The 24,947-nt window shown below is 53.2% G+C and overlaps 14 protein-coding genes across 15 annotated transcripts; 5 read left to right on the plus strand and 9 right to left on the minus strand.

Moving 5' to 3' along the window:
- Window positions 1-493: 493 nt before the first annotated feature.
- Window positions 494-1,131, plus strand: LDX57_002815 (uncharacterized protein; the record flags this gene model as incomplete). The annotated part of the gene is made up of 2 exons (XM_046084461.1): window positions 494-793; window positions 877-1,131. 2 exons carry the CDS (start codon window positions 494-496, stop codon window positions 1,129-1,131), a joined length of 555 nt encoding a protein of 184 aa, XP_045940424.1.
- Window positions 1,132-1,209: 78 nt separating this feature from the next.
- On the minus strand, window positions 1,210-2,560 carry LDX57_002816 (uncharacterized protein; the record flags this gene model as incomplete). Its single annotated transcript, XM_046084462.1, has 5 exons — window positions 1,210-1,439; window positions 1,513-1,683; window positions 1,736-2,077; window positions 2,134-2,229; window positions 2,284-2,560. 5 exons carry the CDS (start codon window positions 2,558-2,560, stop codon window positions 1,210-1,212), a joined length of 1,116 nt encoding a protein of 371 aa, XP_045940425.1.
- Window positions 2,561-2,713: 153 nt separating this feature from the next.
- LDX57_002817 (uncharacterized protein) lies at window positions 2,714-4,558 on the minus strand. Of its 2 annotated transcripts, XM_046084463.1 has the most exons (7): window positions 4,214-4,558; window positions 3,916-4,147; window positions 3,722-3,868; window positions 3,556-3,673; window positions 3,438-3,506; window positions 3,351-3,377; window positions 2,714-3,292 (listed from the first exon to the last, which is right to left on the minus strand). In XM_046084463.1, the coding sequence occupies exons 1-7, from the start codon at window positions 4,394-4,396 to the stop codon at window positions 2,902-2,904; spliced, it is 1,167 nt and encodes a 388-aa protein (XP_045940426.1). In that variant the 5' UTR covers window positions 4,397-4,558; the 3' UTR covers window positions 2,714-2,901. The 2 variants fall into 2 exon arrangements, with proteins under 2 accessions (XP_045940426.1, XP_045940427.1); XM_046084464.1 differs by lacking the exon at window positions 4,214-4,558 and having other exon boundaries at window positions 3,351-3,868; window positions 3,916-4,212.
- Window positions 4,559-6,376: 1,818 nt separating this feature from the next.
- LDX57_002818 (tyrosinase family protein) lies at window positions 6,377-8,417 on the plus strand. Its single transcript, XM_046084465.1, has 5 exons — window positions 6,377-6,933; window positions 7,019-7,181; window positions 7,237-7,502; window positions 7,562-7,829; window positions 7,895-8,417. The coding sequence occupies exons 1-5, from the start codon at window positions 6,752-6,754 to the stop codon at window positions 8,156-8,158; spliced, it is 1,143 nt and encodes a 380-aa protein (XP_045940428.1). The 5' UTR covers window positions 6,377-6,751; the 3' UTR covers window positions 8,159-8,417.
- Window positions 8,418-8,981: 564 nt separating this feature from the next.
- LDX57_002819 (uncharacterized protein) lies at window positions 8,982-9,544 on the minus strand (the record flags this gene model as incomplete). Its single annotated transcript, XM_046084466.1, has 3 exons — window positions 8,982-9,069; window positions 9,143-9,342; window positions 9,407-9,544. The coding sequence occupies 3 exons, from the start codon at window positions 9,542-9,544 to the stop codon at window positions 8,982-8,984; spliced, it is 426 nt and encodes a 141-aa protein (XP_045940429.1).
- Window positions 9,545-9,683: 139 nt separating this feature from the next.
- Window positions 9,684-10,028, minus strand: LDX57_002820 (uncharacterized protein; the record flags this gene model as incomplete). Its single annotated transcript, XM_046084467.1, has 1 exon — window positions 9,684-10,028. One exon carries the CDS (start codon window positions 10,026-10,028, stop codon window positions 9,684-9,686), a length of 345 nt encoding a protein of 114 aa, XP_045940430.1.
- A 213-nt stretch (window positions 10,029-10,241) lies between these two features.
- Window positions 10,242-12,476, minus strand: LDX57_002821 (putative GABA permease; the record flags this gene model as incomplete). Its single annotated transcript, XM_046084468.1, has 8 exons — window positions 12,139-12,476; window positions 11,995-12,065; window positions 11,918-11,941; window positions 11,778-11,867; window positions 11,647-11,729; window positions 11,193-11,590; window positions 10,814-11,143; window positions 10,242-10,754 (listed from the first exon to the last, which is right to left on the minus strand). The coding sequence occupies exons 1-8, from the start codon at window positions 12,250-12,252 to the stop codon at window positions 10,242-10,244; spliced, it is 1,623 nt and encodes a 540-aa protein (XP_045940431.1). The 5' UTR covers window positions 12,253-12,476.
- A 722-nt stretch (window positions 12,477-13,198) lies between these two features.
- On the plus strand, window positions 13,199-14,520 carry LDX57_002822 (uncharacterized protein; the record flags this gene model as incomplete). The annotated part of the gene is made up of 5 exons (XM_046084469.1): window positions 13,199-13,357; window positions 13,420-13,524; window positions 13,599-13,823; window positions 13,880-14,022; window positions 14,091-14,520. 5 exons carry the CDS (start codon window positions 13,199-13,201, stop codon window positions 14,518-14,520), a joined length of 1,062 nt encoding a protein of 353 aa, XP_045940432.1.
- Window positions 14,521-14,698: 178 nt separating this feature from the next.
- On the minus strand, window positions 14,699-15,517 carry LDX57_002823 (uncharacterized protein; the record flags this gene model as incomplete). The annotated part of the gene is made up of 1 exon (XM_046084470.1): window positions 14,699-15,517. One exon carries the CDS (start codon window positions 15,515-15,517, stop codon window positions 14,699-14,701), a length of 819 nt encoding a protein of 272 aa, XP_045940433.1.
- Window positions 15,518-16,719: 1,202 nt separating this feature from the next.
- On the plus strand, window positions 16,720-17,072 carry LDX57_002824 (uncharacterized protein; the record flags this gene model as incomplete). Its single annotated transcript, XM_046084471.1, has 3 exons — window positions 16,720-16,878; window positions 16,928-16,992; window positions 17,048-17,072. The coding sequence occupies 3 exons, from the start codon at window positions 16,720-16,722 to the stop codon at window positions 17,070-17,072; spliced, it is 249 nt and encodes an 82-aa protein (XP_045940434.1).
- Window positions 17,073-18,800: 1,728 nt separating this feature from the next.
- Window positions 18,801-19,787, minus strand: LDX57_002825 (uncharacterized protein; the record flags this gene model as incomplete). The annotated part of the gene is made up of 1 exon (XM_046084472.1): window positions 18,801-19,787. One exon carries the CDS (start codon window positions 19,785-19,787, stop codon window positions 18,801-18,803), a length of 987 nt encoding a protein of 328 aa, XP_045940435.1.
- A 162-nt stretch (window positions 19,788-19,949) lies between these two features.
- LDX57_002826 (uncharacterized protein) lies at window positions 19,950-20,805 on the minus strand (the record flags this gene model as incomplete). The annotated part of the gene is made up of 2 exons (XM_046084473.1): window positions 19,950-20,403; window positions 20,456-20,805. 2 exons carry the CDS (start codon window positions 20,803-20,805, stop codon window positions 19,950-19,952), a joined length of 804 nt encoding a protein of 267 aa, XP_045940436.1.
- A 526-nt stretch (window positions 20,806-21,331) lies between these two features.
- Window positions 21,332-22,624, plus strand: LDX57_002827 (uncharacterized protein; the record flags this gene model as incomplete). Its single annotated transcript, XM_046084474.1, has 4 exons — window positions 21,332-21,449; window positions 21,509-21,571; window positions 21,622-22,147; window positions 22,201-22,624. 4 exons carry the CDS (start codon window positions 21,332-21,334, stop codon window positions 22,622-22,624), a joined length of 1,131 nt encoding a protein of 376 aa, XP_045940437.1.
- A 409-nt stretch (window positions 22,625-23,033) lies between these two features.
- Window positions 23,034-23,742, minus strand: LDX57_002828 (uncharacterized protein; the record flags this gene model as incomplete). Its single annotated transcript, XM_046084475.1, has 2 exons — window positions 23,034-23,422; window positions 23,484-23,742. 2 exons carry the CDS (start codon window positions 23,740-23,742, stop codon window positions 23,034-23,036), a joined length of 648 nt encoding a protein of 215 aa, XP_045940438.1.
- Between the last annotated feature and the right edge of the window lie 1,205 nt (window positions 23,743-24,947).

A 24,947-nucleotide genomic window follows, 5' to 3' on the forward strand; every position in this document is an offset into this window, starting at 1 on the left:
AGGCATGTGAATCAGGCGCGACGGTCGAGAAGATGACGCCGAAGACAAACGAAGACGATCACCGTCGGTTCTTCCACGGGCCTCGAGTCGTGATGGTCGGCCCCAGAAGCGCATCGAAGAGCCGAATTTGGGCCCCGGCTGCCACAAAATAGCTCAGTAACACTGATTGCGCATCAGATACCAAGTCGGCACGGGGAGGAATACGAGGACTGGAATGAAACGACGCGCTTGGACTAGGGCAATTCTTGCCATTCTCTCAGGATTGAATGTAGATATTCCCCTTCCACGAGGAGCTCCAGTTGGTCGTATAGTCTAATCAAGGGGACAGCTTGGGCAAATAACCATGTCATTGCAAACACTCCTCTGCGTCCTACTACTTCTACTGCTACTCAGCACCAGCACAAGTGGCAGACGGGGCGGAAGTGATGACATACGACGGCTCCTATCTCTACGGCGAGGCTACGATGAGCCTCGTGTTTCGCGGAAACTCACAATGTCATATCGACAAAGCGGTGCGCCTTCTGGGCTACGCCTGGTTAGTGCAGAGACACCCTACCCCGAAGGCCCGACAAACCCGTTCATAGTTGCGCGCAACGCATGGGAATCCAACGAGCCAATCGAGAGGATCGGTCGGTCCAACGTGAAGATCGACATGGGCGACGGGTTATGTCCCGCTTCTCCCGAATTGGTGAAGCTTTCCACGACTACAGGCTGGACAGATTGGGATGCATGCAAGCGTCGCGTTGCGGACATCATGGTGATGCATGTATCGGCGGACGAAGCTCGGGGGCAGGTGAGCTTCAATGCAAGTGCAACCAACGACTACGGTGACCTGTCGAGCTTTTCTCCGAGAGGGATTCGATTGCCTGGAAATAGCTGCGATTCCCATGGGACTTGTCGATCGGGTGGCCTCAATCGCTGGTGAAGAACGGCTCAGTGAACAACGATAGCCCAAAGTTGACAATCGAGGGCGCCAGCTGGGGGTATACAAACTATTTCAACTACGTCAGTCAGGGCACGTTCAACGTAACGCTCAACGTGACTTTTAACGGAACCTTCGACGGCGTCAATTCAACCAGGGCCCTCCAGATCCAGCCGAGGAACGCGACTCTCGCCCGGGCCTCGAACTGAGGATTCGATGTTCGGACATTCAACCGGAGCTGGGGAGTATTTTGGGCTGGCCTCTCCATTTTAATGATCTTATCTTGATTATAGAGCCTTTCGCTGCAGATCTACCGTTACCTTTTTTCCCTGCACGGCACTCCGCCGACATAGTTCAATCAGATGCATCACCAAAGCTGCATCCCTGGGCTGCACGGCGAGCTCGGCGCCACGTGTAATGGCTTCATGCACATTCTGATAGAAATGATGATATCCCCCCTTTTCTGTCTCCCACTCCGAAGTACTCACACCCGCGGGCTGGACTACTTGCAGCAGACCTGTACCACGTTAGCAATGTCGAGCTATGCCGAGGGAACATCAGACTCCTCCCCGGATGGAATATGTTCTTACCACGGTTCTCCGGTCTCTCGACGCCGTAGTCCTCATTCCCCGGGAGAATCCCTGCTTGCAGCTGTTCTTCCTGATAGTCGAGCCCATATTTGATCCAGCGACCCTGTGTTCCGAGAATCTCAAAACGTTTCTGTCGATCACTAACCGAGTATTGGGTAGCGTGCAACTCAACTGATGCAAGATAAGCCTCTGGAATCACGGATGTGTCAGGAAGACGGCTCACCGGTCAATCCTGCTTTGTATTGAAGAATGATCATGAAGGCATCGTCCATGAAAGCTTCCTCCTGAACACCTTTGCCACTCGCCTCGTCCAGCAACACGGCCGTCACACTCGCCGGAATCCCAAAGAGCGTCACTGCCTGATCGATTAAGTGGCTTCCCAGATCAAACAACATGCCAGCCCCTGGGACACCGGGCGTCAGTCTCCATCCCTTGGCCTCGGTCGCTGTGCGGGAGTTTGGAGAACAATCAAAATGGGATCGGAAGCGCACGATGCGCCCCAGCGGCCGCTGGGCGCTGTTAAGGAGGCTACGCGCAGTCAGAAAGTCGGAGTCCCATCGTCTATCTATGCGAGGTGTTAGTGTTGATGCCGAGGAATCTGAAGGAAACAGGATCAATCACTGTGGTAGACGGCAAGCTGTTTGTTCTTCTTCGCCGCAAGGTCGACCAGCTCTATGGCTTCTGCATAACTAACCGTGAACGGCTTTTCCACGATCACTATATTCTATTAGTCCCACGTGGTTGCACTCTTGGGCGAGAGGGAATTTGCACCGTGTTTTCCCCTCTCCAAAGCGTCACGGCTCAAGGGGAAATGGGTGTCGTTGGTGGATGTGATCACCAGGACATCGACCACTTCATCCTGAATCGCATCGTAGGCATCTCGGTACGCCCGAATGCCAGGGAAGTCCTTCTCCGGATTATCGTCGCTTCGAGGGGTCCGTTGTACGATGGCATGGAGGCGAAAGCCTGGGTTGTGGCGGATGAAGGGAAGATGAAAGGTTTTAGCAGAGAACCCGTATCCTACGACGGCAACGTTCAAAAGAGGCATGATTTTTGAGTTGCACCGGTGATTCCTGTGTCATCGATCTTGGGGTTCTGTTTAAGTCTCATATCTATGGCGACTCGGAACCCGGTTCCCGGCAGATCGGCTATAGGTAAAGCATGGCGCTTTCATGACATTTGCTGGGCTCAACAGTAAAACGTCCCTTGCGAGTGTGACACTACATGAATTATGTATGTACTATTCTACCTCTGTGCACTGACCCCGGCTATAAGCAGAATTCCCTAAAAGCAACCCAGTGACAATACCAACTCCGTCGCCTCCCTAGCCAATCTAGACTTATAAGATTATCATACAGTTCCATCATGCCACGCAATACCCTGAGATGCTTATATTCGATCGTCGACCGTCCACCTGGGTCCCATTCGGCTGGGCATATCGGCTTCCTCACTCTGCACGGTCACCTCCGTCGTCTGCATAATGTGCGGCGGAAACGACGGTCCACTGGCTTTTGTCAGATTTTCCTCGCTCGATCCTGATGCTCGGTCGGCCACCGATGCAATCTGGACAGCATATTTCTGGTCCTCTCGGTCCGGTCGGCTGCGTGACATTGAGTGCATCGCGTAGCCTGAGGCCTGGTTGCGATATCCGTAGCCGTGGGTAGTGCGTTTTCCGGTGCGGTGGCCGCTGGTCAGGCTCATGGTGCTACCGATGAAGGATTTCACGAGAGGCTTTATTGTAGGGAAGGAGGCGGCGATGATCCCGACGGCGAGCTCGACACTTGGGTTTATGTTAGAGACACGGAATATGAGGGTAGGTAACCGAAGAGGAGACATACAAGTTCCAAATGAGATACTGACTCTCACTGCGATACCAAGATTTAGTGAGATCCCTCAAGTTGAATGTGAGAGTCAATTAGACGTACCGGTAGGATTCAGCGTCACCGAACACTCGACTTTGAAGGACTGTTTTGACAATTCCCGCGGCACAGGCGCTGGAGGATTGTTAGTCAAGGGAGGGGTCATAACAGGAGCATCGCATACAAATATCCCAGACTCAAAATACCCATAAGCGACAGCTTTGTTCGTTTGTTGACTTGAATCTGCGCGAACATGAACACCGGCAGTGTGGCGAATATAAAGTCGGTGATGATGTTGATGGCTGAACAGTCAGTCTCTGGAAGAAGCATACAATAGAAACGGAGCATACCGCTGTTGAACTGTCCAATGCGCAGGTACGTATCGATCGAGTAACACTTTCCCGTCTTCTTCAGCTCGACGTCCCATGCGGCCTCAACGGGCCAGCATTGGAAGATCAGTGCCAGAATACAGGCAATGGTGAACAAAGCCAAGAAGACTATCAGGTCAGTTGGGAGAAGAGCAAGCGCGAAGGAGATCACTTACTCAAAGTGCCGATGATGAACCACTTCAGGATTTTGTTCTGCGAAGTGAACCGCAGCAAGAAGAACCCGATCGAGATCTTCACTAAACTGATGCCCAGCACGATCACGATGGCGTGGTAGAACATGTACTCGTCCAGCTTCTCCGAATCAGCCGCACTGATATCCTCGGACCAGCTACCGACGCCATGATGAGACTCCCCAATGAAACAGCCCAGTAGACCGAATGCGCAGGCCTTTTTCGTGGAATTAGGGATTGTACACATCGACCAGATTGCGAGCAGGGATACGTATGAACTCACCAAGGATGCAATCATGAACCCATCCTCCAGGTGGAATTTGCGCAGGATGAACAGGCGCACGTAGCAACGCAGGAAGACCAACAATGCCGACAGGCCGGTCAGCGCACCCACAATGGCCAGGATATGGGGGGCTCGACTGCCCTTGGTGGGCGTCTCGCGCGCCGCAAGGGCAATCGTCGCCATCGTGCAAGAAATCAATCGCTCACGGCTGGATCCTGCTTGGGAGGTCGGGTTTATTGTGATATATCATGCCACCTTTCTGCAGAAGAAAATAAAAGGTTCCATGAAGGAAGCGACAGAGGAAACTAACTACGCCATGGCTCAACAATAATATTGTGTTTAGCATGAACTCAATACGAGGGAGGTCTAAGGGGGGGAGGGCAACTCCGTAAACACTGCTGCGACTGACTACTCAGGCGAAATAAACACGGAGTTCTCCCAGGTTCCTTACTCCGGTGGGCGTGCGATATCCGGAAAAAGATTTGAATTACTCGTGGGCGCATCCATGGTGCCGTCTCGGCGAACAAGGATTGGATCTGGCCCGCAGGATTCTTAGCAGCGAGGCATGGAAGGTTATTGGGAATGAGCAGTGATCCAGAAAGGTCCGCCACGAGACCTAACACGGCCGAAATGCCGTCACGATAATATTAGAGGCTACTGCGTACAGGGATGCTTGCGTGCTATCCACGTCTGAAACCCAGCCTAGCAGGGGTCAGATCCCATTCTTATTGTCGGCTTTGCCTGTGCCGGCAGGTAAGCACTTACATTGTGTACTCCGTACTCGGGTGTACGGATTCCTCGGCAGGACAAGGAAATGAAGGCTGGTCTCTTAATCTAGGCCTGCATCCGTAGCAGGCGCCATTGCAAGAGCCAAGAGCGGGACCGATGGCTTTGATATTGCAAAATCATTCACTAATCTCGGTGGGCAATCAAGGCCAATCACCCGGCTCGCTGAACAGGCCACCGACTGTCCCCGACCTCGTCCAGCGGGGGCAAGTCCAGACTCGCAGTCTGGGTCTGGAGCCTGACATGACCACGAGAATCACGGCGGGCTATCGGACATCACCGTGCGACTCCGTACAAACAACCTTTGCTGGAAGGTTGCGGCCCAGGGTGGACTCGGAAGGCGAAGGCGGCCCTGGTACGGAGTAGGAGTCTGTAGGAGGTCCCACCCCCTGTTCCGCGGCCAATAATGCGCTATCCGCCGCTGGAGGCAGCCACTGGCGACGGGGAAGACGTGTTATAGTGGGAAATAAACATTTAGCCCCGGGCAAGCCCAACCCTAGTGGCAACAGTGGGCCCGGTCCGCGAATTGTTATTGTTGGCCGGCCAGCCCTTGGGGCCATCGGATCCGCAGACGATCCAGGGTCGAACATTAGCGTCGGTGGTGCGGTGCCCATCCGAGATTGCTTGGTGCTAAGAGGCTGGAATGGGCCGAATGGCCTAAGAGTGGAGGGCAATCCGCCCAAACTACTGGTGGGTGTTTCGGAGGAATGTTGGCAATGTAACCCTCGAGGCTGGGCATCTTTTCCCCAATCGTGCACGCGGGTGACTCTCGTGCATTTCGATATTGCGATTAATATAATATTTTTATCCAATTGATCTGGCAGCGTCGACTCCACCGGCCGAGTCATGGCTGCGTGGTTTTTCCCTCCGGCCGTGGATATCATTACTGCATCATACTCCGTAGACTGATCCATCATGTCCGTGACCAACAGGGCCCCAATTCCCGCGCTGATCGTCGGGAAGAGAAGACAGATCGTCCCCTTCCTTTGGGGAGGAAGTTCAGATCATCAGATATAAGGGGGGCTCTCCATCCTCCACCAGTTCATGTCGATTCAGATCAGGATCGCACCGCGATCCGACGGAGCGTTTTCTATAACTAGACGCATGGACACGCCGGAAGAGTCAGGCGATAGTTGCATCGCCGAGGCCCGGGGTTCTGGCACTCTCTGCTCGCCTGTCTGGGTCTATTAGGCTGCATAGTGTCGCTTGCGATAAACTAACCACCGCCGGCGTGCCACAGGATCCGAACAATCCAGAATTAGGGCTTCGCATGGAGATATTGCCGAATTCCGACCCTCGCAGTGGACGCTAGAGTGCTAGACGTCCGTAGCCCTGGCCTTCGCCTGCCGGCCTTAACGGTGCTCTCTGTCGGTTGCACCAACTCCGTAATGCTACACACCTGCAGTCCGTTTATTAACTTGGTATCTCTTAGACTCTAAATCTCCCGTTCCTCCGCCATTGGGTGGGGACTTTCGCCTCGTGCTAGCTAGAGTAGTCAGTCAGTAGTATTAGGGACTAGTTAATGTCGTTTGCTCAACGGCCAGGCCGGATCGATGGCCATTATTTTTGTAGTCGGGCCCGGAGTAGCTCTGCTCTCATAAAAGCTGACTCGAACCACTTGTTTCCATTCCCTCCCCCTTCCTCCTTTTCTTGTCTGGCGATCAGTTCCTTTTCCCGTCCCTCCCCTTGCTTTCCCTTTTTCGTCTTCCTTCCTGCAGTTGCGTTTCATCCTCGTGGAGGATCCGACCCAGTATGCGTTTCAGCGCCCTCGTCGCCTCTACGCTGGTGGCTCTCTCGCCAGCGACTGCCTCGCTCATCGACAAGTGGGACTTTCTGGCCGGCAAGGCCCTGGTTAACCAGGTGTCGTACCACTTCTCCAACCCAGAGGCCAGTCTTAGCTGCACGCCTCTGACCGCCACCGTGCGCAAGGAATGGTGAGAACTTTCCGGAAATTTCGTCTCTTCGCTCCCCCTGGCCCCGGGATTTTATGAGCCGGAGCTAATGCAGCCCTTTCTGCAGGGGTTCGTTGAGCAAGCACGAGCGTCGCAAGTACATTGAAGCGGTGCAGTGCCTCATCTCTAAGCCATCGCAGTCCGATCCTGAGTTTGCTCCGGGGGCTCGCACGCGGTTCGATGACTTCGTCGCCGTGCACATCAACCAGACCATGTACATTCACATGACGGTGGGCTCTCTTCCCCTCTCGTCGGTGTCCGGTCCCCTTGGCTAATATGGATCAGGGTAACTTCCTCACCTGGCACCGGTACTTTACCTGGGCCTACGAGCAAGCCTTGCGGGATGAATGTGGCTACAAGGGCTCGCAACCCTACTGGGCCTGGAACAAATACGCCACCGACCCGCTGAACTCGCCCATTTTCGATGGCTCCGACACCAGCATGTCGGGTGACGGCGCCTACGTGCCTCACAACGGCCCCCAGGTGCTCCAGGGTCTGACTCTGCCTCCCGCCAACGGTGGCGGCTGCGTGAAAGAGGGTCCGTTCAAAAAGTATGTCTTCCTGTCTTCGTTCGGCAATGCTCATGGACCGACGACGCTGACAATACCAGCTTCACGGTCAACCTGGGCCCCGTTCTCCCCAGTCTGAACGTCACGAAGGGCCAGAACGGAACCGGTCTAGACTACAACCCGCGCTGTCTGCGTCGCGACATCTCCAAGTACTCGGCCAACTGGACCACGACGGAGATCATCAGCGACCTGATCCTAGACCACGACAACATCTGGACCTTCCAGAACCGCCTGCAGGGCGACGCTGCTACCGGCTACGTTGGCATCCACAGTGGCGGTCACTACACCATTGGTGGTGACCCGGGTGGTGTACGTTTTTCCCTCGCCCTCGTTTCTTGCCTCCGAAATGACGAAGAAAACTGACCATCGCACAGGATCTCTACACCTCTCCCGGTGACCCTGCCTTCTACCTGCACCACTCTGCTATTGACCGTGTCTTCTGGACCTGGCAGAATTTGGACCCTCGCAACCGCACGTACGTGGTCAAGGGTCCCTCGATCCTGCCGGGCTTCGGCGACCCAACGGGCAACGACACCACGCTGGACACCGTTGTTGACATGCCCACGCTGGCGCCACCCCGGACTATTCGGGAGCTCCTGGACACGACCGGTGGACCTTTCTGCTATGTATACTTGTAGATTAGAGGGGGTTGGTTAATGTCTGGTTTAATATGTATAGTTGTATGCTCGAGGGAGCGGAGTTGTAGATAGACATTCAATATTCAACGATAATACTACACACTGTTTGTTATTATACTCGCCGAGCGGTTTAGGTCCCCAGGATTTCCACTTCTTCAATCCCGATCGAGAGAGTAACTTTCGCAAGTGGTATTACCTACGCCTCACAACCGTCCGATCAAATGATATATATTCTTGCAGGATTGATACCCAGCATCTTCCACATGTGTGAAAGTATTCAACAAAAAGTCTCACCGGCACTGAAGACATAAGATTCTTAAGCCTAATGGGTTGGTCTTTGTTGGACATGCTTCCAAGTTATCGATTATGTTACTATTTTCGTGGACTGTTGTCGCGCGCGATGGCCACCTGAACACTTGTAAGTTCAGGCACCAAACACAGGCCGCACAAGACGCTAACCCGATCGGGAGGCCCGCATAGTGCTGAGTCAGCAGTGCCAATGTGCACTGCACAAGCACTCCTTCTGTTCCTTTCTTCTGTTCATAGAAGAAAAGTACTTCTCCTCTCCGACTGACAAGGTCGCCATGTCGGAGCTGGACCGAACTGTACCATTCTACTGTGGCTCGAGTCATGTCCGGATTGGGTTGACTACGATGCAATACTCTGGTATATTGTACATGCCTGTTGCACATCACATCGCATCTTGACACCGTATCCATGCGAAAAGTTGCAGGACGCAGCCAGTGAGGAAAACCCTGTTCATCTGCCCCCGGTATTGCTACGGCCCCTGGGAAGTACCAGGCCCACGAATCGCAATTCATTCCTAGACCGGCAACTGGACGCGTCCGAGAAGTCGCGATTGCCGCCAAAACTCCACGCCGGCTCGAAATGATAGTAAACCGTGGGTACACCTGCAGTTCAGTTCGGTCAGTCTTGACGGACGCGTGGCGGACGATCCGCGGCGGTAACGAGAGCAAGGCATACACGGCGGCCATGAACAACACGCCCATGACAAAAGTCAGGAAGCTCATGTAGATGAGACCCATGAAAAACATCACGGGGATGTCGAAGACCAGAAAGATGGCAGAGAGGAAGTCGCAGATGACTCGAATCAGGGGGTGGATGCTTTTCTCTCGGACCAGAGCAGTGCCGTCAACGACGGACCAGATGACGGGGAGCAGGTACTGCGTGTCGACGCATCAGCATTTCTTCTCCAGCGTGCAGTGAGTCCCAGGGAGTTCTGCCTACCGGGAGCGTGTAAGGAGTGGCATGGTGCACGACCAGAAATATGAGGCCCAGAAAGCCCGAGGCCAGGGCGGCCAGTCGAAGCAACTGAGTCTGGCGGCGATACTCCTCCCCAAAGTCCTCGGGAAATAACCACGCCATGATATGAAGGTTGGTCTTGCCGAAACGGTGGGCATCGAATAGGAAAGGACGAGGATTAAAAGACGCCAGGCGACCGTCACTAATAATAAGTGATTGGAATGAAAACGCCTTGCGAACCGAGCGCGAGGCTGGCCCCCACCTAAAGCTTCGCCCTTGGCATTTGGCCGCAGTCAAGAGTGGCCGGGCCTTTCTTGTCTCGATGAGTCGTCCCCTGTTTCATAGCTCGCCATAGAGTTACAGGAGTCTGAGGATCTACTTCTTGGCTATCGTGGTCAACTACTTCAAAGTCCATGCCCTTTTTGCCGGTGAACGCGCCGCATCTCCAGCTCAGCCCGCACATGGCGTCGTCATCCGCGGTCGGTTGGGGATTCTTCTTGCATCTGGGATTGTCGTTCGTGTGCATCATGCGGTAGCGGATGGGGGCTATGACTCCGCTGCAGTTGGCATCGTCCTTGGGCTGGAAGGTAGTCTTGTCACCGCTCATCCTCTAGAAGGGGCCAGGACTACAATAGAATGAGACCTGTCCAGCCGCTACTAAACTGGCGAGAAGAGATCGAATCTTAACCTGCAGGACCGTCAAGATGCTAGATAGACCCTACCACTTTTGTGAATCTATTTTTTGAATTCGTTGACATGTCTCTTCAATGGACTTTTTTTCTTGTGATGTGTCCATCCCTCTGTCATGCCTTTCAAGACATCACCTCGAGCTCCAGACTCCCGACGCCGACGTCAGAGCAACCTCCATGACCGGGCCCTGGTAGACCTTTCTTGCTCGCAGAACGTAGTAGAGGACAGCCAGAATGACCACACCGACGGTTCCGACCACACTAAAGTTCATGTTCTCCTTGTTGACAGGAATCTCGGTCGGCCAGAAACTAAAGAAGACAACGATGATCATATATATGACTGCGAAAGCGTTGATCAGCACGCCCAGAATCCCCGGCACATGGAAGGGGCCCCAGACGAGCTTGGCTCCGGGCACATTCACGGTCTCATCGGCCGAGTCGTTGATTCTGGCGATGGCGTTTGTACAGCGACGGTAGAGCAGAAGAGATCCTACGGTAAGGTAGGAAAGGTAGAGGCCTGATACAGCCATGGAGAGAACGCCGTTGAGCGCGACTGCAGAGCCGATGTTGATCAGACCTAGTAGTGAGCAGACTGTCATAGTCAAGAGAATCGAGTAGGTGGGAAGGCACGTTTTGGTCGATACCTAACATATCCATGTCAGTAGGCCATTTATAGGGGTCATCAGAGTCACCAAGCACGTACCCGACTCCAAATGCGCCACCCAGGAATGCCACGATCCCGGGCGAAGGACCAGAACTGCCGCGAAGTGGCCGCCAGCATACCGATTACCGAACAGACGGCGATAATCAAGAGAATTGACGACATGCCAACGGCCCCCGAGACCGAATCCGTGGCCTGGTAGAAGATTTCCATGAACGGGAAGCCCGTGGCCGACTGTAGTGCACTCTCTACGTCCCCCATGCAGAACAACATGGCCAGCAGCATGCTGAAGCCTAGCGTGCCGTTAATGAGCACGCTTAGGAGAATGGCCCTGGGAATGACTATCGACGCGTTGCTGACTTCCTCAGCCATCTGCCATCTGTTAGTACAGTCGACATCGATGTCAGCCTAGAATACCTACATGCACAGCGGCATCACCACCGGCAAAGGAGAAAACACAGCCTGTCATGCCCACAAAGAATGATATGCCATCTGCTGGAAGGTTCCCTCCGTTGGAGAACTCTTTGAAGACTTCTCTTGCCGAATTGTGGTCGGCCATGTACGTCAAAGGGATCAGCACCCCGAAGAACCCCAGTATGTGGACGACGAGTACTAAGGTCTCCAGTCGGGGCAGAAGCTTTCCCCCGGCGAGATTGATGCCCAGAGCCAATGTCACAGCAGCCCAAAGAATCAATGTACCGTGCCATGCCTCTGGATTATATTTTCTATATGCCATGATGGCCACCCCTTGGATCTCGGTGCCGCAAAGATACGATGCTGAGGCAAAGGCTGCCTGCCAGCCGATAACAGTAAGCCATCCTAGAGCGTAGGTCCGTCAGATCTGGTGTGGGATTATGAGCATTATCAAAGCTCACCAGTCATGTAACTCAGGAATTTCATCATGTGTGCTGGGGCCAACATTGCACACCAGTGGTATTGACCACCTGACGTAGGAGCCCTAGGATGTCGTCAGCATTGGTCCAAGAAAGACATATCAAACACCCACATCGACGCCATCTCTGCAATAATCACGAAACAGCATGCTGTTCCAACCCAAACGAGAATGTAAGAGTACACTGCCCCAGCCGATCCGCCACTGTGCCGAGTTAGTGGCTGACACGATCGAATGAATTGGAAAGAACCGACTTCTGGAGAGGAATTGTGAAGGTCCTGCTCGTGTATGTTAGTCCCGTCGCTTTTGTCAATTCAGTGTGAGTTCCTACCCTAGAAGACCCTCCCATGTGGCAAGGATGGTGCAGCTGAAGCCGAGGATGGACAGAATCCCAAATGTTCGCTATCGATCATCACGCAGCCTTATCAGCAAATCACTCCGCGATGGCAGATAGGATGTCAATAATGTCACACACCTTTAATACGGGCTTCTTCCCCAGGCGAACCAGGTCGTGGTGGTCGCGATCCTTAGAGCCGAACGCCGGCACCTCGCGACTCATGGGCGGCCCTTTCAATCCATACGAGGCCATGGCAGCGACTGCGAGGAGAAACGACGTTGATCGATGGTCGCACAGAGCAGACAGTTGGATGAGCAAGGAGGTTGATCAACCCGACCGCAGAAATTCTGCGACATGGACTTAATACTTAGTGGCAGTCACGCCGTTTCGGAGAATTTTCTGTCCCAGCAACGACCGGCCGAGGGTAGCCATGCGACTAGGGAGGGCACCCTTGCAGCTCTGTCCAGATGGTTACATTTGACGCGAGAGTCCCCAGGGGAAGTCGGCACGGTGGAGAATTCCCGGCTGTTTAATCGGCGCTCTGTCTTGCAGGCCACCTGGCCTTCCTCGCCACGCTACGGAGTAGTTACCGGGAATTCCTTCGGCGTTGCCTGATCAAGCACCAAATGAGAGGCTTGGTGAGCTGGGCCCCCATGCCAAGGGCAAGGGCGAGAGGTGTCATTGGCACCTGGCTCACGAGCGAGAGTGTTATCACGTTCGTGTTGACGATCCCTCGACGCCGGCGCGCATGGGCCGGCTCACGAACCAGGATCTTCCCGTCCGCCGTCGCACTAAAAGGGGTCCGTCGTGTCTAGCGGGTGCAGGGTGAAGGACTCGATGCCCTGTCAGATCCTTGTTTCCCTCAGCGAATGCGAAGGGTGCTGGCCGGGGGGGGAGTAGGGTCTTAGGGGGCGGACATTGGGCGGCGCAGCTCTCCCGCGCCGCCATTCGAGGAGAGAGGCAAACGAAAGCCAACCAACAGACCAGAACATTCAGTCGGACACCCGCATCGCTCCCCTGTTGCTTGGCGCATGGCGTAATCAAAGAAGAAGCGCGAGAATCCTCGAAAGAGGGGGCGTGAGAGCGAGAAAGTACGCCCGAGGCTGACGGTCAATATGTATAGTCAGGGGAATCTGGGCAGCTCTGCAGACGGCAACATGTCTCCGGATGCTGCTGCAGCGACTCAAAGTTGCCCTTCATGGGACGATTTGCAGATGGAAGCAGAAATCCGACGGTGAGCGCCTCGACGTGGGCGCTTCTGACGGCGGCGATTCTCAGCGTCTTGTCGCGGCTGATCAGCAAATATCGGACCGTCCATCGGTTCACCACCGATGACTACCTGATAATCGTCTCGGTGGTATGGGTCTCTCTGCTTGATTCCTAAAAATCCTCCCGAAGTTCCATTAATGACCGGTTCAGATCTTCTGCTCCGCCCAGTCAGTCGCGGTCTCCATGGCCGTGGCGAATGGATATGGAGACCGCTTCAATCAGATCTCCGAGGAGCGATTTGATGCCGTTATGAAGGTTTGTCGCTTTTTGTGTCTTTCAATCACTCTTCAGGTCGAGACTGACTCTCATGGACGACCGTAAATCCATAGGCTCAATACTCGGCGACGATTCTCTACATCGCTGGTCTATACACATCAAAGCTATCACTCTGTCTTTTCATCCGAAATCTTTCGCCAAAGCCGCGCGATCACCTGTTTTCGAATACCGTTCAGATATCAACAGCGGCGTGGGCGCTCACTGCGCTATTTGCGACGGCCTTTCAATGTCAGCCTCGTCGGACATGGGATTACCGACAGGGGAATTGCATCAACATGGTAGGTTGCTGTGAAGAGGACGAGAGCATATACTGATAACTGCGCTATTCGGCCAGGTCGCATGGCACTATTTCTTCTGCGGTTCAAATTTAGTCACCGATTTGTCTATCATCCTCCAGGCTTTGTTTCTGGTAGTGCGACTCCACGCGCCCGTTAAAAAGCGGTTTTTGTTCGCCAGTATCTTCCTGACTCGCGTACTGTATGGTGTCGTCCGTCGCTTGAAGACTATTAGACAGACCTCGTTCTGACGACGAAAATTGCTTCTAGGGTGATCGGTGCCATCATCGCTGAGTTGGTTCTCATTCAAGACCTCACAGCGCTACCTGACCCGACTTACGATTACTGCTTCAACACCGTCGCTATGGAGGTTGTTCAATGCATGAGCATTATGACTGCCTGTTGGGGACAGTTGAAACCCTTCCTCAACCAGATGAAATCTAACGGCATGCGCATTCCCGGTGCCGAATATCAACCCGCCTACGGCAAATACTCGAATTCACGCTCGCAACGGACCGAACACACGACAGGATCTGGCGACGCTCACGATCTGGTTCCCATTCCTCCCGGACAGGGGAATCAGACGACCATTTCTACCTCGCCCGCATGGGACGCGGCCAGTCAGTCAAGTCAGGTTGGAATGATTCGAGAAACAAGAACCTGGGTGGTGACCGATTCGCGACGGAGTGATAGCTTATGAGCTCTAGGAGCGCATACTGTGATGCTGATACTAGTGGGACTCTTGATTCTTAGGGGATGTAACCCTGGAATTCACACTGTCATCGATCCAAGTAAATCGTTCGATTCTGCAGACTATATACGGCAGGGAATGGGCCGTGGGCTAGATAAGTGCTTGACTGCCAGTTACCATGTGAATGCTAGGTCGGCTTCACCCAGATTCCGGCAAAGCGAGGCTCATTTCCATCATTGTAGGCAGTGAAGGTCCGCAGGACGTAGCCCTGGTTCTTGTACTTGTCGAACTCTGATTGGAAGGTCGGTGAATCCAGTGCGTGGCGAGCTACCCACGGACCCGAGGCATACTTGTCGAAAATGGCCGAGTAATATACTTCTCCATCGACCTGATAGCCAGAGATATGAACCAGCCTGTACCCATTCTGCACGTACTCGTCCCAGGTAGACTGATATTCCGACGCTGTCAGGTTTCCCCTCGACACCCACTCTGTCTTGCCGCCTCCCTGCTCCCATACCGCAGCATATCGAGCCTCGTGCTCTGCCTCGTATCCGCTCACATGCGTCATTCTATATCCTGCTTCGACGTACTCATCGAAGTATGCTTGCATCCACTCGGTAGACATGCCATGTCTCGAGGCCCAGGGTCCAACGGGAGACTTGTCCCAGATTGCAGCGTAGTAATCTTTCCCCTTCACGTTATACCCATTGACCTGAACGACATGGTACCCCTGATCGAGGTAATTCGTGAACTTTTGGTGGTATTGCTCAGAGGTCATGCCTGAATGCGACCTCCAGGCGGTGGTGGGTCTTTTCTCAAAAATCACGGCAAAGGCAGGCTCGTTGTTCTTTTCATATCCGTCGATAGAGTTGAGTCGGTAACCTTGATCGACCATTTCGTCGAACTTTGCCTGGTAGGCCTCGGTAGATAGACCGTAGTAGGCGCGCCATGAGCTGGCGTGAACGCACACGGCGGACGCCAAGGTGAGAGCCCACCATAAATTCATGATGATTTTGCGGTCGAGGGGGAGAATATCACAACTTAGAGAGGTAAGGATCGTTGCAGGTTTACATACGGACCTCAGCTCGGCGAGGTGGTATTTATTCTGGGCGCGCTGCATAGATCGTGTCTGACCGAAATGGCGGTATCCCGCGAACACGAGAGGCTATTTTTATTTCTCGTATACCCCAAAAAGGCCAACCCTCTCAGTGGTCATGCAAGAATCATGATCGACAAGCGGCTCGTATTGCGAAATGTAGGGGCGAAAACCTACTCATTGCACTTGTATGCCGAATGCAAATCAAGATCAGATCTTGGCTTCAGGAACACTCGATCCGCCAAGGAATGAACGGCGGCTCGTGAATTAATGCCGAATTTGGTGATCACTAGGATTCAAGTGGACCCGGGCTAAAAATAACCACCTTCATAGTTGTTACTATACACTTCTGTCTTGGTTGGCTCGGTGGATGGCATTGATGCCTCGGGCGGTCGTAGGCGAGAAAGAAGAATAGATACCCGACGGTCCCAGAGACCAAGGGGACATGTATCACGCCGTGAGATGCATTTTCCATTCCCTGGATAGATGTCTGACAGAATCCATCGCCGGCAATATCACCGGTTATTATCACACGTATAATGCCAAACTCGCACTCCCGGAAAGCGTTTTCCAGGCGGGGCTGGAAATCCACTTGAACCCCTCCAATTGGTGTTTAAAAAGTCGCAATACGAGTGAACCGAAAGGATTTTCACATCGCGGAAGAGGCTGAGTGAGCCGGGAGTGCCGATCCCATGTCTGAACAGAAACCAAGCGGTGGCTGCATTGTGACTTCCCCAGGATGATCGACGGCCATAATACGAACCCTGATATTCTATTCCGAGTGATGACTCTACGTTTCGACGTCCAACTCGGTATACTTCACGGTGATCTGTCTACCAAAATACGATGATTACTTGTTTAGGAATTGATTCACGACGCCAGAGGCTTCTGCTCGAGCGTTCAGGTGAGTCCGAGAATAGCAGGTCTTCGATATACATAGAAATGGGAATGTAACAATCCGAGAATGCTTAGACATTGGAAACGCCAGTAAAAACATAAATAGTGACCTCAATTCCCTCTCAGGGTCTTCATCCAACATCCATCACCGCAACTCTTTATCACTCTCACAACAATATCTCCCAGCCTGTTACCAGATTCCACCAGTATCCAGAATGAAGCTCTCTGCTATCCTCGCCACCACCATCTTTGCTCTCTCGGCCTATGGTGCGGCTGTAGATTCCGAGCATCAGACACACACTCTGCAGGCCCGTGCCTGCAACATTGACGATGTCTGCCTTGGCACTGGTGGAGGAGACCTGTGCAATGACCGTGTAAGCTACCAAAGAACCTGGTACTAAGGCACTGCTAATCTGTCTATAGTGCAAGAAGTGCAAGGGCGACAGCGGCTACTATAAGAAGGGTGAATGTGGCGGATTGGGCTGGCAGTAAGTCCCGGTTTGCGGTTTGCACATGAAGAGTGCCTGCTGACACTTTCTCTAGACGCTGCTACTGCTACTACTCCTAGGAAAGACGTCAGAACGGTCACTTTCGACATATGAAGATTGGTTGAGGGTTTGCTGCTGTTGGGAACGACACTCTTTTGTTATTCGATTTCTTCTTTGCTCGAAACTATCTGATGGTAAAATTCGCTCGTTAGATTTCAATGCAAGATATATTTTCATCAAACAAGAGAGCGAGTTATTCAATATGGTGTGACTAAGCTTGGGCATCATTAGTGTTAGAGAGAAACAAGGCACGACAGTGGCCCTTAAACACCCTTCCAGTTCCTAATTTGTATACCAATAATCGAAGGGCAGTAGAAATATACCAGCCGCTTTTCCAACCGGCGCTCACTCAATGACCACGCTTTGTTTCATGGACTTTAGGATCTCTACGCATCTTTCATCATGTCGCGCTCGTCGACTAACATTGGTTCTTAGTATAGATGGTTCCATCCCAACGTAACCATTTACACTTTTGCTCCGTAGATCTCCAGCGGAAGATATTGGAGGTGGCTCTCGTCTGCATTCCGTGATAGCCAATAATAAGTCAGGTATATGACCCGAAAATTGGCCCGAGCGACTCCGTGCACCAAGGCGATGCCGCCAGATTTGCTCTAACGTGGGAATACGAAACACACCCTCTAGAGAATTCACCTGTCTTGAAGGTAGTGTTGGTACCACGGAACGAACACCAGATAACTGATAGCTTTACAATACTCAAACCACCCTAACAAGACGATCTGGAGTATCCGGTAAGCCGGGGTTCATTCTTGTTCCTAAAACCATTGGATGCTATGTGCCAGGTTTGACAGACAAGCCACTCAATGTGGATTCCTGGATTTTTGCGACTGTTAGTCGCAGTTGGGAATCCCCTAAAACGTAGTAAAAGTCTTGACCATGGTGGGCGTATCTGGTCTTGGTCATGGGAAGCCCTCGGGGAAATAGCAGCGTATGCGACGATGATTCCGTTTGTCAAGCAGAGGCGAGGCGGACAAGTGTGCTAGTCGTCAACTGTTTTTATATTTCACTGAATAATCAAAGGTTTAGACAACGCCTTTGGTTTCGCTTCCGGTCCCGTTATAAGACGTTTAATTATAACACTAGGCATTGCTACGCAGAAGGGATCCACTGTAACCCCGGAATCTGGTCGGGACCAAGTATTCTCATCGATTCATCCCTTCTTTCTGCGATTGAACTTTGGCTCGACCGCTTGGATGCGTCAGTCACAAGACACGCCTCGTGGTTATGACTTTTCAATTTTATATTCTGCATCAAGTATCACTTATAGACGGCATACAACCCCGACCCCAACATGTTTGATTGTGATCAACATCTTGAGTACGGAGTACGGAGAAATGGGAAGAAGTTAATGATAGAGTCAGGAGTTAGTGCGTTCCTTCCCTGTGTGCTAATGCAACTAGTTGGCTGGGTAGGTAGCGGCGGGCCGCGGAATAGAAAGCAATTAATCTAGCACACCAATTTATTTAGCGTATTTGATCAATGCTCCGTAAATATGCGGATGACCGGAGCCCTCCAACAGCTGGGCCAGTTTGTCCTTGACAGCGACTAGTTGCGTCCAGGGAACTTCATTCATTGTTGGCATCAACTTTGCTACATCGTAGCCGGCATGAGTGCTAGAACGCGCTAAACGTCTGGCTAACACACATCGGAAGTTTCAGCAGGCAGGCAATTCCTGATCTTCACAATTTACGGGACAGATGTGATAATTTAATTTGTAAGTTGCCGGATACCTAAGTCCGGCACAATTTCCCATTCTCCGTTGGTAAGCCATCCGCCGTCTTGATCGTCCACCGGTCACTACCCACGGCCGTAGCAGCCCAGAACACATCATAGGGATCCACCCTTCGCTTCAACTGCAATAGGCGATCATAACGGTCCCCGTAAAAGGACTGCTGGAAATTTGGTTCCATGCGATCGCTCTCGCCCAGGTACGACCCTGCTCCCGGGCTCACATCGCGCCACCGCTGCATATACTTGTGCGTAAAGCTGTGACGGACCTGTTTGATCTCGGATACCGGCGAGTCGTCGCTCCAGTTGACGCTGGACAACGCGTGCATGACAGCCTCGCGCCAGGCAGGGTTGACGGCGTTGTCTGGGTTACCGCCGCGGGCGAGAGTCGGGGCCATGTTAAAGGAGATGAAGGTGAGACCGGCCTCTGAGGAAGCGCGTATGGCGGAAAAGGTTTCGTTCAGCTTAGACTCATCTTCCCAATTGGCACGGGGGAACAGACGGGATCCTGTCGCGACATGGGTCTTTTCAACCACCTCCAGCGGGAAGGAAGCGTTCCAGGCCTCGTAGAACGTGTTAAAATACCGGGTCTTTGGGGTGAACTGGATACCTAGTTCATGAAGTCGCTTGAACCAGGGTGAGAGGAGAACCTCAGTCTCAGCCACGGTCTTGTTGGGTGCGAAGAATGGCTGCATCAAAAAGGTAAACTCCCCGTCGGATGGGAGAATAAAGAAGTATGAGTAGATTCCGGCGTCGGAATGTTCGATAAACAGGTCTAGATAGGCGCGGAATCCAGCCCAAAAGGTTTCGTGGGTAAGGTTAGCGCCGGTGGTCCAAGTGAAGGTCGACGAGGTGACTGGAGTGGTAGGGAAAGCCTTGACGGTGACAGAAGTGACGACGCCAAAAGTGCTGCCGCCGCCACCACGGAGAGCCCAGAAGAGCTCTGTGTTTTCAGCGAAGGACGCCGTCACGAATTGTCCGTCAGGCATGACCACTTGCATAGACAGCACCTGGTCTGCTGCAAGTCCATGGATGGAACTAAGGGGGGAATGACCTCCCCCCAGCACGTAGCCACCTGCTTGCCCGTTAGCAGAAATTTTTCTCCGATACCAGTAACCTTAAAAAAATTACCAGCTACTCCTACAGTCTATTCACATGATTAGCAGTTTTGTTAGATATTTCGGTATCACGCAGAAGCTTACCTGTCCTTCGCCACCCACAACCATCAGCTTGTGCTCATCGGCCGTCTTGTACAGCTCGTAGGCCTGTACACCGGCTCCCACACGAAAGGCCGCCCCAGTCCAACTTGTCCCCGGAGCGCTATACCTGGGGATATGTTCAACCCCCTTGAGGTGGTGTGTCCAGATGCTCAGCGCGCCGGCACCGCCAGACTTCCCCGAAAAATCATGGCCGGTATTCTTGACAACCAGGCGCACTCCTGTGTGGCGGGCAAAGTTAATGGCCAGCTGGATGTCCGCCACGCTGGACACGTTGACCGCGTAGGCTGGATATCCGCCCAGCGTGCAGTTGTCTGTAGGGTCCGTGGTCGGCTGACAGGTTAGACCCTGATAAACGGGCGAGAGCATCTCAATGGGGTCATTGTTGCTAGAAGTGTGGGTCAGAGATAACTTTGTTCCCTGCTGGGAGAAATTCTTACTGGAAATACGAGTCGGTCCATTGGTCTGTTAAAGACTTGCAGTCAGTCGCATCGTATCTTGGCCCATTATAACAGGATGAGGCCCGCGGCACAGAGGCAATGAGACCCCCGTCCGTCAGTTGGTCCAACAAATCCCAAGCTCGCGTTCCTGGCCAATTGTGATCGCCAGGAAAGACCTTGCAACTTGATATTCCGGTCGCGTTCTGATCCGGACGAAAGATGGCCGCCTCCGCCTCCCTCAGATGCTGCAGATCGCCTGCCTGCAGTGGGTGACTCTCGAAGTCAAAGGATGAAGCCGCAATCGCATCGACCATGAGGGCGGCCGTGATTGCCAGAGTAGGGGTCTTCATGACGGACAGGATTCCACTACTCCGTATCAGTCGGGGATCGCCGGCAAGGAACAATTGTCCTTGTTTTACCCCTCGACCAGGGTGTTGACGGGGAAGACGGGGCTTTTTAGACCAACCATCGTGGCCGGGGAGAGGCGCCGCTCACTATCAGACCATGACCGCCAGGCATTCCGTTGACCCAGGTTGGTGGAGACCGCAATCTCGAGAGTGGGAACGTGTAGGTTCGCATGGAACCAACCGGAATGCCGCTGGATCTGCCTGTAGGACGGCGGATTTGGTGGATTCACGCCATCGTGGGCCCCAAGGATTGACCCACCACGACCAGGATGCCCATCCCTGTGGCGCGGAGGTTCCAAATTCAATATGCATGGAATCAGGGAGTATGGGCGTTCAGGCTTTGCAGAAGGAAAGGGATTCTGATCACCCTTCAACCGAAGGGTTGGACGAAGACGTTGCTTCTGCTTTGCTCTCACCGTAACCATCCCTTCCCCCTTCATGAGGACACAATGTATGGCTGTGAGTTGCAATGCCTGAGACTATTCAAGACGCGGCGTATGCTATCATCCTCGTCTTCCCCATTATGAGCACGTTGGTGGTCGGCTTGCGATGCTGGGCCCGAGCCTTGACCCGGCAGTTTGGCTGGGGTAAGTTGGCCATGTTATGTTGCGGCACACCCTATGGACGAGTGCTCACGAAGCCCTAGATGACAGTCTGATTGTCGTGGCCTGGTTATTAGCTGTCGGGCAGACAGTGACAATCTGGATCTGTATGAGTCACAGCCCATCTGTTCGCTTTGTCCCTACTGACCAAAGTCAGACACCAGGCTGACCTACCAAGGATACCACATCTACGACATCCCTCCCCAGTCCATCGAGCAGAAGGTCACCGGCCAGAAATACAATCTTGCCAACCAGCTATTGTACAATCCTATCTTGGCCATTGTCAAAGCCTCGATTATCATATTCCTCTTTCGTCTGCAAGATCATCGTCCTGTCGTGCGGTGGAATCTATGGGCCTTGACCGCTGTCAACCTGGCACTGCTCATTGCAATTTTTCTGGCCGATCTATTTCAATGCACTCCGTTGCGATACGTCTTTGAAGCTCCTGCTATGGACCTAGCAGCGCAGAACGCTGCAGGAGCGGACAAGCATGGGATAAAGGACGGGCTAGCAATCACAGGAGGTAAATGCTTCAACCAAATTGCCTTCTTCCTGGGGTCAGCGGGCTTAACAATAGTCACCGATGTCTGGCTGCTCTTGATACCATGCATCATTGTTTGGCGGCTGCAAATGAGCCGGCGGAAGAAAGTGGCCATTTTGTGTGTTCTCTGCTTAGGAGTGATGTAAGTGACACTAGGAAAAATTGGTTAAGATAATATTCACTCACCATGAATAGTGTAACCGCCCTCAGTATCGCTCGCCTGGCTATCTACGCGCAGAGATTCCGGCCTGGCAACCCGGACCCAACGTATAACATCGGACATACGGTGTCTGGCGTAGAGGTCAATCTAGCGATCGTGACGGCGTCGGCGACGGCGTTGAATTCATTGTTAACGCGCTTTGCGCCGGGTGTCTGGGGATATAGCGCCCAGTATGCCGGCGCATCAAACCTAGCGAGCGAATGGCGCGGAAGATCGACAACGACGGCGAGCGGCGTGCGTCCTAGTCGACCGCGAGACATGTATCCGCTAAAGGATGGATTCCGACGGCAGAAGCAGGCGAGTGACAGTCAAGAAGAAATAATGGTGTATGATGGGCGCTCCAATATCTCTCACGTTAGCGCCACTTCATCTGGGCCACGGGCTGTTGTACAGAGCTGAGGAAAAGAAAAGAGAATGACAGAGCGCACGAGGGAAGAAGGAAGTGCACAAATAAGAACCAGAAACGCAGTGAATCCGGTGGGTATTATAACCATAATCATCCTTAGGCTTTGCATCGTGTAGGTGGTAAACGGTCCGACCCAGCCTTCATCAAGTCGACACATACAGCGAGCTCAATTGAAGGGAAAGCCACCCTCCGACTTTCCATTCATTCCACCAAGCCAGTATATCAGCCTTAGAATCTATCAGTCTAACCCGGGCTCGTATCACCACTCGTACATGTCCATTAGTTATCGATGCTGAAAATCAGGCTTGACCTGTCCCCCCCGTGTCCATTAATTCCTGTGCCGGTAGTCCCGTGTTGGCGAGTTCAGCCAGTGGACTTCCTTGGTGATCATAGCCGCCGTGGTCATGGAATCGGAGCATAATTGCGATCAGGAATATTACGTGCCAGCGACTGTCGGGCTCGTCGTTCCCACAGAGCCCAAGCAACGGCAGTCAAGGCCAGTACGCCCAGCGGCACACCCACTCCCACACCAATGGCGACGTCGTGATTCGAACTCGCTGGCTCCGGCTCCTTTGTCCTACTGTTCCAACTGGACCCATTTGCGCTGTTTCCATGCTCTGCCAAAGCGGCGACTCCGGCGATGGCGCGTCCGAAGGGCAGTTGGAACGAATCACCACCATGAAGACATCCCGCCTTACCATCCCACGTCACGGCACCGCAGCAATATTCCGAATTGTTACCGTTGAATCCGACGTTGATTATAGGAATTCCGGTGTTCCGATTATCGTTGGCTACAGATTAAGACTAGGTCAACCTTGACATCAGTGTATATCTACCGAAACGATCACGTACAGCATGGGGAATAGCATTTTGCCCCCCAGCTGCGGTCGGTGCAGCTTCCACGGGAAAGCCCCAATCCTCGTTTCCCTTGCAAATAGCAGAGGCCGTTGGACATGCAGACATCATTTGTGTTGCAGCAGTTCGAGGTCTCGCCGTCCGGGCAAGGGACATCGGCCTTGGCCTGGGTGCCGTCCAGGTTATAACAGGGCTGGGTGGCTAGCACAGAAAGGGTCAGGCTCACCCAACATAGGAGGGCCGAAACAGAAACCATGAGAAGGACTGGATGGAAGGAGAGGAGCAGGACACACGGGAAACGACATTATGCGTGGGATTTTCCCGGTCGTCTTATATTTCGCAGGGAATCATCCTGTCGAGAAACCTGCTGATCATCACATCACCACGAGGCTAAGGGTCTTCACCATACACCGTACTGCAGACCTTCCGACACTTTGGGCTCCCTGACCCCCACCCACCGACCCGCTGGCGACCGCTGTATGGCTAGCCTCTCGCAGTCTCTCGTGCGACTGATCGGCACCGTTATTCTCTCCTCTGAGACGCCAAGAGCCACCGGGCTGGCACTAACACTCATCGCTCGTATTCCGGGCCTGATTCCACTTGAACAGTGCAAGACTCGAAGACTCGAAGGCTGAAGCACGGCTTAGCAGGTTCGGATCAATCCGTTCCCTTGTGGCATCGCTGTGAAACCTCCTGTCTGTCATCACCATGGCCAGAGCCTGACAACATTTGAATCCTTAGGCGAAAAGCCCCTTGAAAATAGCACAATGGCCGTGTCTGCAATTGCCGCCCGGGCGCTATCTATGAGATGGTGGTTGAGATGGTCGTGAATTGGAACAATTCGTCTAGCAGACTCTAATCGCTAGAGACCTACGCCGGAAAAAGCTGGTCTCGCAGCCAAACTCGGTATCAGCAATAGAACTTGCGCGGATGTGATCTGAGCGGGGAGTTGTTGCAGTCCACAAAATACCAAATGTTAAGTACTCCCGAATCGTGGCTCCGGGGGCGGATATGAGCCAGGTTGAGCAAGATGCACCCCAGGAGCAGGAATCGCTAGCAGCAGATTTGTAAAGAAAACGCCACGCCACGGTTGAACACCTTGCGCACCGCTTGGAGGACTGACTTTGGTGGTCGTCGTATTCGTTGGGCCAGGTTCCAGGGTGCCAAACGCTTCGCAAGTCCCCGAGGCTCGAACGTCATAGTTTGGAAACTGCAAGCAATCTTTGTGGGTGACTCCAGTGAGTCCAGTCAAGCACACTCCGTAGAAGAACCAGGGCCCAGATCCACGGTGCCAGCGTCGGCAGCAGTAGGCCCCGAACGAAATCCGTCGATCTTCACGATGGGTCGACCTGCTATTTGCAGTCTAGTGCCACGCTGGCCGTCTCCAACTCTGCGTCAATTCCACCAACAGCAGACTTGCTCGACAGAGGGATTTCTTCAATCGTTCTTTTCCCCTCGTTG

This window comes from Aspergillus melleus (assembly GCF_016097325.1).
Source record: "Aspergillus melleus strain CBS 546.65 chromosome Unknown contig1, whole genome shotgun sequence".
NCBI lineage: Eukaryota > Fungi > Ascomycota > Eurotiomycetes > Eurotiales > Aspergillaceae > Aspergillus > Aspergillus melleus.